This window comes from Tigriopus californicus, chromosome 9, assembly GCF_007210705.1.
Source record: "Tigriopus californicus strain San Diego chromosome 9, Tcal_SD_v2.1, whole genome shotgun sequence".
Taxonomy (NCBI): Eukaryota; Metazoa; Arthropoda; class Copepoda; order Harpacticoida; family Harpacticidae; genus Tigriopus; species Tigriopus californicus.
The window spans coordinates 12296281-12310047 of record NC_081448.1 but is presented as its reverse complement, the minus strand read 5'-3'; the positions used below and the strand labels follow the sequence as shown (position 1 = coordinate 12310047).

Sequence of the window (13767 nt, the reverse complement as noted above, 5' to 3'; positions counted from 1 at the left end):
AACAGAGTGGGGATCGTGACAGGGACAATACAGCATTAGTGGCGAGAGGGCTCATCTTGAGGGGTTGGTTGAGTAAAAGAACTAGATTTTAGAATATGCACGTATTATTAAGTTAATCATTATGATGCTCCTCTTTTACGGCGTGACATTGGGAAACGCACATGTTCTTTTCTGAATGAAACTTTTTGTTCGCTTGATTTTTTCCACGACCCCTCTTTGACCTTTCTCATAAGGGGGAATTAAATATTTCAGGGGGGTGCAACGATTCTTTTCCCATTATTAGTCATACATCGGCAACAAAATTGGCGATTTGGACAAGTTGTGCACAAGTTCATAATAACGAGCTGATTCAGACATGATTTTTGTTGTAGGTGAAAGTGAGTGTGTTTAAAATGAATGATAGTGGTAGTAATGGTAGCAATAATTGTAATAGTAGCAATTGTTGTTGCTGTAGTTACTTAGTACTAGCAGTTAGTGGTTATGTACAAAATAAATATATCTTCGTAAGAAAATCTCAGCACAAGAGGATATTTTTAGTTAGGGTCGTGCTCTTTCATTCCGAGTGACATTTAGCTATGCTTGAGACCTGGACATGTCTCACTTTTTGTGCTCTCTTTTCCAACTGTGAGAGCAATTCATGGAAATGAAAGTGGTGGTAATAGCAGCAACAATAGTTTAGTGGTAGCATTGTAACGAGCAACAAGTGTTTGTTGTTCTCAATTTGGGGCGCCTTACAAGTTCCGAAGCTCAAATTCAAGTCCGGTTTGACAGAAGACTTTTGAGGTTAAATCAAGGAGCGGCTCGAGTTGCCATGAAACACAGACATCAGGCTTGCGAGGGATTGGATGTAGTAGGCAGAGCTGGGAAGTGACAATATAAGTACTTAAGTAAATACTGCCGAGGCCGTAAGGAGGACGTAGTTGTCATTGATATTTGGGTCGCAATATCAAAAAGGAGCCTCAGAATTCGAGGGGAGATCAGACCAATGAAGCAAAATTGGCGTAGATTTGCTGGAGGAGTTGAACGTGCACAGGCAGACATGATCGTCGGTCTTGACCGTCAGAATCCAAATTCAACCAGGACAGAGCATTGTAGCCTTCCAAGACGTACCTGTTAAGCAAAATAAACAATATTTTTACATTGCCCTTTGAAAAAAACACAATCATTGAGTGCGTCTAAGACACCAAAATTGCTGTCTCATGGATTCCATTCACCCTAATGGGAAAGATCTTGGTATAGATGGAAAAGGTTTAATTACGATCATTACCTCAAAACGTCCGTTGTGTAAGTGGAATCGAGGGAATGAACTCGTCCAGATGAAGCTGAGCTCGAAGAGAATCCGTCGTCACCTCCTTGTTGAATATTGGCTTGATTAATGTGAAGGGCAGACCGAAGGAATACAGGACAGACATTTTCTAAATGAGGACAAGAGCTCCAAAACCATTTGGGCATTGGACCGGTTTTAGCTGTGGACACCAGGTAACCCAAGGCAAGGGGTTGTTGAAGGATCTCGATTCGTTTCCCTGGTTCCTCTTGATCATAGCGGAACATCTCTTCGCCATTTGAATTTCTTTGTGATGGCGAGTTCGGATCGGACATGCCCCTTTTAGGACTACTCGGACTACCTGGTTGATCCACGCCGCCCGAAGGATCGTCGAAGAAGATATTGAGATCGCCTAAACCACCTATATCTTCGTTTTGATCCAAATCGTCGAGATCCAGTCCTAACACGAAATCGTCGATATCATCCTTACTGGATCCTAAGCCTTGAGTATCTTCAAATGCTTTTTGCGAGGACTAAGGGGAGAAAAGAACATTGTCAATTCGAGTCGTGAATCAGTAGATGGGAATGTGAGGCCTTACTTGTGCGGTGGCTGAGGTTGGAAAGACGAGGATATGAGTACACGAGGCATCTTTGGGGGTGCTGAGTTGGGAATGACTGGCAGTTTGACCAAATCTCTCGTCTGGCGTATACTGATCGGCCATCAATCGCAAGCTCGAATCAGGTTCCAAGGACACCAGACAGGCAGATAGGATACTGGGTACCTCGCTGATCCACGGGCAAATATCACGCAGTTGTTTGGAGGACTTTTTCAACGACTTTCTACTGAGCAATACGCTCCAACCTAAGAAAATACCCAGTGTTTTAAGACTTGAACATAATTGAAATCAAGCTGATGCTCTTACCTCTGAGTTCGCCATGGCCAATGCGACCAATCCTTCCTATCACAAGTCGCCAAGGTACCAAAGACATGGCCATCACAGAAAGGATCCAGTCCATGAGTTTACTCAATCCAACTCGACGAGCCGAGGCCTTCTTTCGGCGGGTCTTGTTCGGGATCTCCACATTGATGATGTTCGTGCGGACTAATTCACCCCGATCATCACAACACGAGGCAAATAGCCAATGCTGATCTTCAGACAAACAATAATTGACAAACAACGTGGACGACCGTTCATTTGAGCCTCCAAACGAATCTGAATTGGTCGACTTCTTCTTCTGCGAGGGTTGAGCCAAAACGTATGGCGGTTGGTACAAGTGTCTCACAATGTTAGCCTTGGCCTCGTTGGCCTTGAAGAAGCGCTCAGCCCCAGAGGCAGGTCCGAACCCGGTGAGTGTTTTGCAGTCTTTATGGTATTGGTACGGTCTTTGAACTTGAGAGTAGATCGAGAAAGCCAACCCTCGGAGATGATTCGGCATGGCTGATTGCGACTGGGTTTTGGACAATTCCACGATGTTATCCATGGATATGACTTGCAAATGAATATTATGTCGGATTGGTCCCTTGAGGTGAGGCAGCATCTGCATAAAGCATCGAAGGAGAGCCAAGTTGGAAAGACGCCTCATGTCCAAGTTTTCCACCCCAAAACTGAAGGGGTCTACGAGGTAGATCATCACTGCGGGTGGGTCCGACTCAGAATCGTCTACAATGGCGTCGAAACCGAACGGTCCCCCTTCCTTCCCATTCATCTCCACACCATCTTGCTTGGGTTGTCCCATGGGCTTGTCTATGCCACCAAAGTTGTTGTTACTATTCATTTGATAAGGATGTGACGAGGAATTGCTCTCATAGGGATTATTCATGCCAGGTGTCAATTGGTGACTTGATTGCGATCGGTCCATCACTTCCTCCTTCGGGACTTTTTTCTTGAGCAGACTTTGATCCAAAGTCAGATTGAGGAGCAGAGGTAACAAATAATGTCGACACACCTTAAGGAAGTTAAAATGGTGTGGATTAGTAACGAATTTGGACGCTCACGCAGATTTGCATGCACAATTTCATACCTGAGCATATAGCTTGAGAAGACAAGCAGTCGGAGATTCGCCAATCATGTCGAACCAGCGATCGGCTTCGTCGTCTCTGAGCTCCATGGCCGCCTTCTTACCAATCCGAATAATTCCATCGCGGAAATCTGACTTGGGTACATGCTTCCCCAAGCGACATGTCTGAAAATAATCAACATTCCGTTGGCATTTTATTCATCTTTTTGTCTTTTTCAAAAAATGTTCTAGTTACCTCGTAGACATTGCTCAACGTCTTGAAGAAGTGCGATGTCTTTCCGAGAAGAAGATCGTTATCCGGACAGAGGGCAAAATAGACCACGTCCCTCGGCATGGAGAAAGGTTCTAGAGAGAGATGCTCCCAATAGTGCAAGGCCAAGGGTGAGATCGAGAGGAAGTCACTCTCATGGCCCACAGTGATCACAGGTACAGGCAAGGGTTCACACTGATCGTCCGTGTTGCCTTTGGTTGAAGGTCCGGCCATGCGATGAAACTGTCGCCACGTCAGAGGTCCAAGGACAGACAGCGTACTATTAACATTACTCAATTTCTTCACGTGTAGCGACTCATGCAAGCACGGTTGCAGAGAACCCATGACCCGAATGACGTCCTCGCTGCACAGAGGCCCTTCGCTCTTCAACAAAGGCCAGCGGTGAAGACAAGTCTGCTTTTGAGACTCTTCCAATTTAGTCACAGAGGTCGTGGCAGGATCTGAGGCGTTCTTGACCTGTTCCAAGGCCTGGAAGATCACATTGTTGGCGTCCATGAGTTCGACCATGTTGACGGGCGCAAGCTGACAACTGGATTTCAGGTACTGTTTTGAATACTTCAGGAGTGCGTTTTGTGCACTCGTTGGAAAGATGGACTGCAAATGGATTAGGTCGAGCAGAGCCGGAGGGATCCGATCCACATCGGGAACGGCTTTGTTATCGGCCACTTCCCCGCTGCATTTGGGATCTAGCAAGAGAAGACTGGGCTTCTTGCGAAAGTACATGTCTTCCGTGACACTTGTGACTTCACTCTCGTCCTCGTAAAAGAGTCCGGATTGATGAGCCATCCGTCGATTCACCACTGCACTAAAACCGCAAGTACAAGTGACCTCATCCTCACCCGCAAATTCAGATAGGTACGAACTTGCATCTCTGCCACGGATGTTGCCGTCATTGTTGCACACACACAAGGTACAACTATTGAAGTTGTGATCCCGATACTGGTTCAGCAAGGTATCTGACAACACCAGAGTCAAGATGAGAGCGTTGGCTTCCGGAGTTTTGCCTTGGGCGAGTGAGGGCTCCACACTATTAATACTTTTATTCATGTAGTTGGAAGAAACCGAGGCGGGACTGGCCACTCCAGGCGCACCCACACTTGGTGGGTGATACGTTCCAACAGAAGCTGGGCCATGAGAGCGCGGCCCACCTTCCATGGAAGGCAAAGGTGAAATGGGTGACATGCCTGGCCTGGGCGGAGCCGGTGTGCCCACGGGCGTGCTCGCCGCGGCGACATTTGACCCGTGAGCGCTCTGGTTGTTGCTGTTGGGTTGGTTTTGAGCGGCTGCCAAGGACTGATGACGCGCTCGAGGTTTATACAAACATTGCAAGGGAAACTGGAGCGAAGGACATTCGGTGCTGTAGAGCTTTTCTAGAGGAGCGAAACTCGATACCGCTAGGGCGTTATGATCGTCCATGGATGACCATTCCATGAGCTCAGGTGGAGACATGGGCTCGTGTTTGAGGTGTAATGGATGCCCATCCATGTCCAAGATGATTTCAGCCGGGGATGTGATTTGATGATTGTGCTCGTGTGAAGGGGGCGTGGGGAACATTTTGGCTAGCTGGTCATGAGGCAGGTTCCCTGTGGGATCAATTTTGGTATTTCTCAGGAGTTTCAACGTGGTCTTATCGTCCGTCTCTTCGTGATGATTGGCTGGTTTATTTGAATCAGGAGGAGTAGGAGCATGGCCAGTCTAGAGGGGTAAAAGAAATGTTGATCGAACTCTAAGAGTTCATGTTTTGAGTTTCAAAGATCAAGTTGCTCCTTACCGCATCAGTTTCATCACTCGAATCGTCGAATAAATTGTCCAAATCATCCATGGATGGCTTGAGTCCCGTAGTTGAGAACAAGTCATTTCGATCGTCCTCGTTTTTGGGCTGAAAGTATCGGTTTGTACTCGCTCAGAAATATTTGTAAATGACCTCCAAAACAGAGGATTGAAACAAAACTTACCTTGTCCCCGCCAGCGGCAGAAGCGGCGAGAGCGGCAGCCATTGCAGCAGCTCGTTTGTTGGGATCAATTCCGTCACTGAATTCATATGGATCGTTCAGACCTGGACCACCCGACAAACCGGCGACTCCATCCCCTGATTTCCGATTCTCGTCCAAAAAAGTCCTTCCATCCATAAGCTCTCGCTTGATATCACTCCTTAGGTCCCGGAAGTCCTCGTCCATTTCGGAGTTGAAGACATTGGCTTGGCTGTTTCGGCGATAAATGGGTCGTAGGGGAGCACCGTTGCGAGCCTCGGCTGGGCGGAATTTCTTGACGGGATGATTGAGCCAATGTTGCATACTCTGATAATCATACACGTGATCGGAAAGCATATCTTCCTTAGAGAGCTCCTCTTCGTACTCCTTCATAGGCAAGGCAGGCCGTTTGAAAGGGATGCTCGTGGAAGTGGTAGGCCCTCCTCCGTTGCCGTTGACCGTCATCGACCCGGCTTGGTTGGAGCGAGACTCGTCGGAGTCCTCTTTTGGCTCTGGTTTGGGTGTGGCCTCGGAATCGTTTGGGTCCTCTTGTTTTACACTGTCTACCCGACGATTGTCTATGGATCTCACGTTTGGGAAAGGGGAGTAGGTTGGCACGGATTTGGGCGTTTGAGGTGGTTTCAGTCCGTCCGTCTCCATGGGAGTTAGGGGACCATTACTAGGGGGTGGGAGTGGACTGGCTAGACATCCCATGGAATCGCCCGGGGTACGAACAGATCCTGGTGCCGGAGCTTTCGGAGTGAGGACACTCCCCGGGGTGACAGGGCCCACTGATGCAGGGGAATTGATACCTAGCCCACCGCCGTCTTTCACTGAACCTGGGGGACCCATGGGTCGAGATCCGTTAGAACCCGGGACTCTCGACCCTCCGCCCCCTTGGGACCCTATCACTGCTGAATTAGCGCACATCATATCAGTCTGTCCAAATGACCATGCAAGGCCATCGATGAGGTCACTTTTCCTATGGAACGGTATCTTTGGATTGAACCTTATCCTATCTTTGGACTTCTCACGGTTGGGTCGGTTTCTAGGTTTCCGCCGGGCAATCTTGCCCGGATTACAAAATTCCCACTGAGACACGTAATCCACCACTGTCTGAGACTGACTGGGCTGACCGGAATCTCCATTACCCGAGCCTGACGGTTCGCCAATATTGTTGGCAGTTTGTTCATCATTCTGTTGTTGCTGTTGTTGCTGCTGCTGTTGTTGATGTTGTTGCTGCTGTTTGGCCATATTCTCCGGATTAGTGCAGAGGGCATCTTGCCAGACGGCCTCAGAACGCCGAACAACGTAATTCAAATTGAGCTCATTAAAGTAGTGGTCGACCAACAAGGGATGGTTACTGGTGGTAAAAGGAGAAGGCTCAGAGCCATAAAACTCGAGTTTCTCCGGCATAGTGGTGGATTCTCCTGGAAAAGAAGGGTCAACCGTTCATGTTATTCATTATTCTAACAAAATTACACAAGTTCCTTTTTTGACTGATTTGTCTATCAATCAGACTTAGGAAGGCAAATTTCAATCAAGAAACACTGTCATCACACTCACCTGAGCAGTTGAAGGTATTCATGGTTTTGGTGTTGATCCCCGTTGGCGTGAACACAGGCCCATTGAGATCCATATCTGATACGAGCACATAGCAGGTGGGGTACACTAGTCGGACCCCGGCCACCCGTACCTCAATGGCCGGCGGCATGGCCACGAGATCACCATACTGGTCTTGACAAAAATAGCGGTTCCTATCCAACGGATAGAAACGGTTCCACTCTTTTAACAGCTGGCTCGCACTCGAGTCCGTGGCTTTAAAACTAACGCCGGTCAGCGTGGCCGACAGCCCATATGGGGCCAAAATCACAGGCACGGGACTGGTCTGACTCTTGGCCAAGCTCAAATGATGCAGAGCCAAGCGGCGCACGGCCGGGTGTTGGCGAACATCCACCGAGGCGCACACCGAGCTCTCGCCGTGAATGAAGTAATCAAAGGCGAACGAAAGATGCGAACACTTATGCATGGGCGACTTGTCCGGCCCGTCAAACGGTTGAATGAACCAACGACCCAAGCGGACAAACTCTTTGCTCAGTAGATTCCTATTCAACCGAAGGAAAAGATGGAAACAAATGAGTGTCGGTTCATTTTAAACTTGTTTGTCAAATTGTTTGATGAATGATGACTTACCTTTCAATCAAGTTGTTCAGAGCCTTGAAGAGTAACGAACGCGCCTCATACTTTAAGCCGTTTTCCCAGGTGCCCGAGATGTCGTGGACTTCCTTGAGAGCGGGTGCAATCAGCTTCTTCATGCCATCGGGCTGATCCCCGTACCAAAACACCCACAGCTCTTTCTTCTGACACAACAAGTTCTTATCTTCAAGGGCCGTGGTCCCGGCGGGCGGTTTGGCCGGCTGCGGAATGGGCTGGCCCGACATTTCGTCGATCGAGTCCAAGGCCGAATAAGGTGCCGGATCGACTTTGGGCACTCGCCGCCAGACCGCCAAGAGTTCGGCCGCCAAGCAGCGAGCATAGGACACGAGCACCGCATCTTCAGCCGGATCGAGCCCGATCGGACTCTCAGACTCGCGATAGACCGCCCATTTGATGCCGCACACGTCGGTCTGAAAGAAAACCCATATAGTACATAGTTAAACAACAGACGCACTTACATACACAAGGCACAGAAAGGCCAAGTATGAACTCAACCTATTCAAACGTCATCTCGACCCAAAACCTAAGGGCGGCAACAACATGAGCCACTTCATTGATTGGGAAAATCACTGTCTGATCAGTCTTAAAGATCTGCCGGCCTCTTTAACGTTGCATTATATTTGTACTCCAAGTAATCACAAAATTGGATCACTTTTCTGGTTGAAGACTGAATTGACCCATTTGGAACTAGGTTTTCTCGTTTCAAGACTGTCATTTTCTCGTCGGCGAACAAGTGGAACTGACATTGGACCTTGAATTTGGGCATTCATCTGAATGGGATGGCCTTGTCCATCTAACTGAATCCAATGGTCCAGCCCAGAAGTAAAACTCACCAATGCAAAGAAATTGGTGTGGCAATCCTCGAGTGAGGCTCCATTGGTCTGGCAATGCTCGCCACGCCCCCCGCTCATGGTGGGGCACGTACACGCCTGCCTTAGAGCTGGCTAGCTTCACACTTGAATCGGAGCCAAACCCGCCCACGAACACAACCAGGCGGGGCCGCCGGTGGCATCGTCACGCACAAAGGGGCGGACCACCCAGGGGCCGGGCCTCAAACTGCCTCGGAAAGGGGCCATCCACATTCGAAAACTCGGACTCGACGCCCAATCCCAGCCAAGAAGAGCCAAGCCACCGTCAAAACTACGGGCGCGGGTTCGAGGGCGGAGCAGGGCGGGACACGAGCACGATGCGAACCAAGGAACACCCCAGCCAAAGGCGATGATCTCGGCTCAAATTTTTCAGGTCGGAGGATTGAACTTCAGTTAAATTCGTTCTTGAACTTCTTGGACGACCGAGTCAGGCTTGCTTAGTCAGAAGATAGCCCAAGAGTCAGATTGACGGGCTAGTTCGGCCAGAATGGGCCAGAGGTTGCGTGATGGGCTGGGTGAATGGGAGGGAAAAGTGACACGAGCATAGTTATCTAGGGATACAAGAGACAGATTAGCTCGTGAAAGCGTCGGAAAGGGTCCGAGTAGTCATCTAAAATTGCTATTGAACTGTTTTATGGTAATTGCTCATCCAAGGACGAAACGTTTCAAGTTGGAAGCAACCCAAAGGGTGCAGCCACTTGAAGGTGAAATGCACATTGCTTATTACTTCAACATTGATCTAACGCTGAAACTTCGGACATTTTTTTATCACATCAATCATGATCTAATGAAATAATGGATCCAGTTAATGTAAGACACCTGAAGCAGCATGTTCTTCTTGATTTTGTAAGTAAAAGTAACATTCCTGTAACTTTTTTGCCTGTCACATACCGTCTATTGTCATATCCAATCCTCCTACTAAGGGTGTCTAGGACCCAATCAAGGTTATAACCGCTCCAATTCCAAGCCCCAAGGCTCAAAACATGGTGGCTCGTCTAACGAATGGCAAGCCTGAGCCCGAGTTCCACTTCCATTGGTCCATTCAGGCCAGAGGTGAAAACACTTCGCACGCACACACGCACACAGACAGAGTTTTTCAGGGCAGCCAGATGAACTGGAAGGCTGATCCGGCTAGATGAGCCCTGCTCTTCCTTCTTCCTGGTCGCCCACTGTGTTCGAAGTTCGGCCAAGGTATGAGGTGACGGGGATTGTTGAACGAGGACTGGCATAACAATGCCAGATTGAGCACTGGATGAGAATTCACTGATTTTGACGATGACTCCGTTCATTTGGGATAGGGTTTCATGATTTTGGGTACTGGCATGGTTTGCCATATTGACAGGTCCTAATCAAATGTTATTGTAGATCCATTATCAGGAGTTCAATTCATAGACGTCTGAAGCTTGAATGTAAATCTCAAAGAATGTTTCAAATTGATACCATGATTATTCAGCATCTCGCATCGTTCTCATTAAACCTGTGAAGACAGGAAAGAACGTTTCTGGGCCTTGCTTTCCACTGGGAAATCACCCTGAAAACCTGCCGATCCAGGCAGATGAGGCTGGTCAACCGCTTTTGGCCCGTTTCTGACTGCTCTTTTAGATTGAAGAACGTCTGGGAAACAAGCCTGGCCGGCGCGAGAGCGGCTTTTCCTCCTCGGCGCCCTCCTCGCCAGTTAGCGCCGTTCCCACCGGGAATCACCGTCGTCGTCATCGTCTTAGTTCCTTCTTTGCCTTCTCTCTCTTCGTCTAGAACTAAGATCGGCGAGGAATGCTTTCAATGCTCCTTTTCAGCTGGTGACTTATGTTATCGTTATACGGTACACATTTCCATAGAGTTCTAAATCAATAGAGCGGAGAGATCCATACCAGCATTCTAAAGCGATTATCTTACGTCATGCGCTTGGGACGAATGTACGAATTCGATTTGTTTCAACAACAAGGCCACCTAATGAGGCCATGACATTGCTCCACGACGCATATTTGTCGAGTCTTGTACGTTTTTACGTACCGAGCGAGAGCGCAAAGACGACATATTCGTACATTTGTATGCAATGCTGCCTGTCATCGCTTTTCAACGTGCATTTGCCTTTTGGATCGACTGACTGACCGGGGTTTCCAAAGACGGAAGCGGAGAGGCAGGTTGCGATGGGTATTTTTTTCATATTCTTGCGCATTTCAAACTCTATTTGCTAGAATTATTGTTCTAAGGATGGTTTGATTTAGATGAAGTTAGACTGAGCATATGTTGCTGACTTTTGAAATAATTTGATTTACATTTGAACCTTTTGAAACATTAGCAACAAATAACAAATGATTAATCAGAAATGTATTCAAGGCTGTGGTTCATTATTGATTGTAGATTTTCTTTAAAAAACATCATTGGATTCGTGTCTTTTCAGGTTTGATGGAAGGTTGCATTTTTGGGCTCCTTAAACGTGACTTACTAGACCCTTTCACACACGAATATCTGATTTGAAGTTATAATTGCACTTGGACGTCCAAAATCAAGAACAAAAATCCATATTAAAACCCGATCCTTCGATGCAATGCCTTTTCGTCATTTTTGTATGTATGTATGTATGTATGTATGTATTTCGGGGATTCCTTTGTATATGTACAAGAGGGTTAGTCATGCCCCAGGTTTCCCATAAGCCTCTTGGCTTTTTTTCATGGGTACCTGACCCTATTTAGGGTCCTGACTTTCATCTGATCTGTGCAAGAGTCCATACCGGAATTTTCCGCACTCGGCCAAGGCAGCATTTCTTATGATGGAAATATTTCGAAGTTCACCCTAAAAGCGGTTACAAGACCTACAGCCTAAGATATTGCATGTGGTTTGGTAGCGAGAGATGACTAAGTCTGTCAGACGAGAGGTCCATCGTTGAAAAGAGACGCTAAAATCAACATCAATTTTTGTTTCATTAAAAATAACTCATTCCAGGATTTAGACTTGTAAAATGCGTAAGTGTAACACAATTAAAGGAATTGTACTTAATTATCTTTGAACTCGGAAAATTTGTAACTGAAATTAAATTGCTTTTGAGCCAAGTCCGTAAAAAATCCAGAGCCGAGATGAGAGATAATTTTGAAGGCTTATATGCTTCAATTTTTTTTCTTACTGCCATCGACAAAAAGACCTTGCTTACGACTGCTTCAAAGCTTTTGTTAAGCCGAAAGTGTAGATGATCTTAGAGTCACAAAAAAATGCTTTAGAGGTATGTAGGTCATCATGCACTTGAGGCTTTCGAGCTGTTCGGGCCCTGATGGTGTGACAACTCAGTTTCTGATGAGATGCTTACAAATTCTTGCTCCTGTTTTATTTGGACTTGATGCTCTACATCTTGGACCAAGGCGAGTTCCCATCCTCCGATATTAGCTATTGTTGTTCCAATATTTAGACGGGGAGATCTGCCGTTCCCCAGCATCTACAGGCCCATTTATTTCACTTCGAATATTGCGGGGGTGTTTGAGAAGATCATTAAGTTCAAAGATTTCGCATTATATAGAATGCATATTATAGAGCATAACATACGTACTTAGAGCACATTTTAGTATTTTTATCCTAATGATAGAGCATATGGAACAGGTCATTAAAGCATTAAAGATTCATATGTTAATTGATGCAGTTTATCTTAACTTCCCTAAGGCCTTTGACGAAGTAGATCATGGGCTCTTGATTAACAAGTTCCACACATCATAGGGATCCAAAATAAGGTGTTCAATTGTTTAAGGAGGTTCTTTTTTGGTAGCAACTTAAGGTCGAGTGATGTCCAGTCAGGTGTTTCATATTCATACACCATTTCATAATCTTCATTCTCCGTTACAAAAGCATAGTGGTAATGGTCAGGGCTTGAGTAAAGTTGTAAAGCAATAATTTTTGAATAACGCTACCGGTAACGCGTTAATTTTAAGAAAAAGTTACTGTAACGGAATGGGTGTTTTAGCCTTCCCCTTACCCTTACTTTCTTCTTTTTTAAACGAGGGAAAGAAAAAGTGTATAAATATTTCCCCCACAATCATTTTTAAAAGTTGTCTCAAATGCAGTGACTTATTTGCTACTACTGATGGGATCAAATAAATAATCACGGGAGGCTGTAACAAGAGTTGTCAATAGAGTTTGACCAAAAATGTTTTTACATAAAAAAACATTTTTTTCACATATTTTGGGGTACAAAAAAAATATTCTTGTCCAATTTGACTTTTTTGACCTGTTTTCTTTTCTTCTTTTCTTCCTGTGATTATACGTAACAAAGAGAAAGATGACTTCTGAGAACAAGGCCATTATTCAGTTGTGGATCAAATAGGACACAACTTTAACCATTCAGTGAGCAAAGGTGCCGAAGCAATAGCACTAGACTCTCGAAAAGAATCAAGTGTAAAATGTTCCATAACATCAGAATCACTTAAAAAGTGTCCTAATGTCAAACATTGTAATAAGGAAGATTTGATTTCTTGTTAATAAAGTAAAGAAGCTTAATAAATCACCCAATATATGCAATTGGTATCCTAGAATTTGGTAACAAAAAAAAGGCAATAAACAGGACTATCAATGACCTTTTGGCCATGGCAGCAACGTTTCTGCAATTCATTACTATTTTTCGTTCATACCAAGCATTCTCTTTCTTTTTTTCTCTCAACTCATTCGCACTTGCTATTTTTTGCATTCTTTCAATTTTTTCGCATCTTTTTCCAAACTAGCAAAAAAGTTAGGCCAAAATAGCAACTGGCTTTTTTAAGGTCTACTAATCAGTAGCCAGCATGGACATGGAAAGAATCTGCTTCTTAGGGATAATAGATTCAATTACCGGTGCTTGAAGATATTACAATGTAATATTCCTTTTCATCTATGTGTTGCTAGATATGGAAGGCAAAAATAGCCCCCCCACCCACCAGACCGTGATTGGGCCTGTTTTGGAAAGTTTATTTGCAAATTTTTGTTTATCTGCAAATTGAGATCTTACGCAAAAAAGGAAAGAAATAATTTATCGACTNTCGAACGTGCTATTGGCTATGTTTTGGAAAGTTTATTTCCTAATTTTTGTACAATTTCTTTGATTTTATGCAAATTTGGTGTCAATAAAGACCATATTTATCTGCAAGTTTTGGCCAGCCGTAAATTTAATTCTAAGAAAAATAAACGGGACAGAAACAACAA

General features: G+C 45.6%; 1 protein-coding gene across 1 annotated transcript; it reads right to left on the bottom strand.

Moving 5' to 3' along the window:
- Nucleotides 1–706: 706 nt before the first annotated feature.
- Nucleotides 707–9052, bottom strand: LOC131887104 (mediator of RNA polymerase II transcription subunit 13-like). The gene is made up of 11 exons (XM_059235627.1): nt 8575–9052; nt 7718–8151; nt 7091–7629; nt 5510–6954; nt 5326–5433; nt 3519–5249; nt 3287–3448; nt 2188–3211; nt 1864–2126; nt 1268–1797; nt 707–1110 (listed from the first exon to the last, which is right to left on the bottom strand). Exons 1-11 carry the CDS (start codon nt 8650–8652, stop codon nt 978–980), a joined length of 6447 nt encoding a protein of 2148 aa, XP_059091610.1. The 5' UTR covers nt 8653–9052; the 3' UTR covers nt 707–977.
- Nucleotides 9053–13767: the final 4715 nt, after the last annotated feature.

Bases quoted from the DNA above. Each gene is read 5' to 3' on its own strand.
- LOC131887104 (XM_059235627.1), bottom strand. From the start codon at position 8,652: ATGAGCGGGGGGCGTGGCGAGCATTGCCAGACCAATGGAGCCTCACTC. The intron at 6,955-7,090 runs GTGAGTGTGATG...CTTCTTTTCCAG, and splicing joins GAATACCTTCAACTGCTCAG to GAGAATCCACCACTATGCCG. The intron at 1,798-1,863 runs GTAAGGCCTCAC...TTCTCCCCTTAG, and splicing joins CAACCTCAGCCACCGCACAA to TCCTCGCAAAAAGCATTTGA.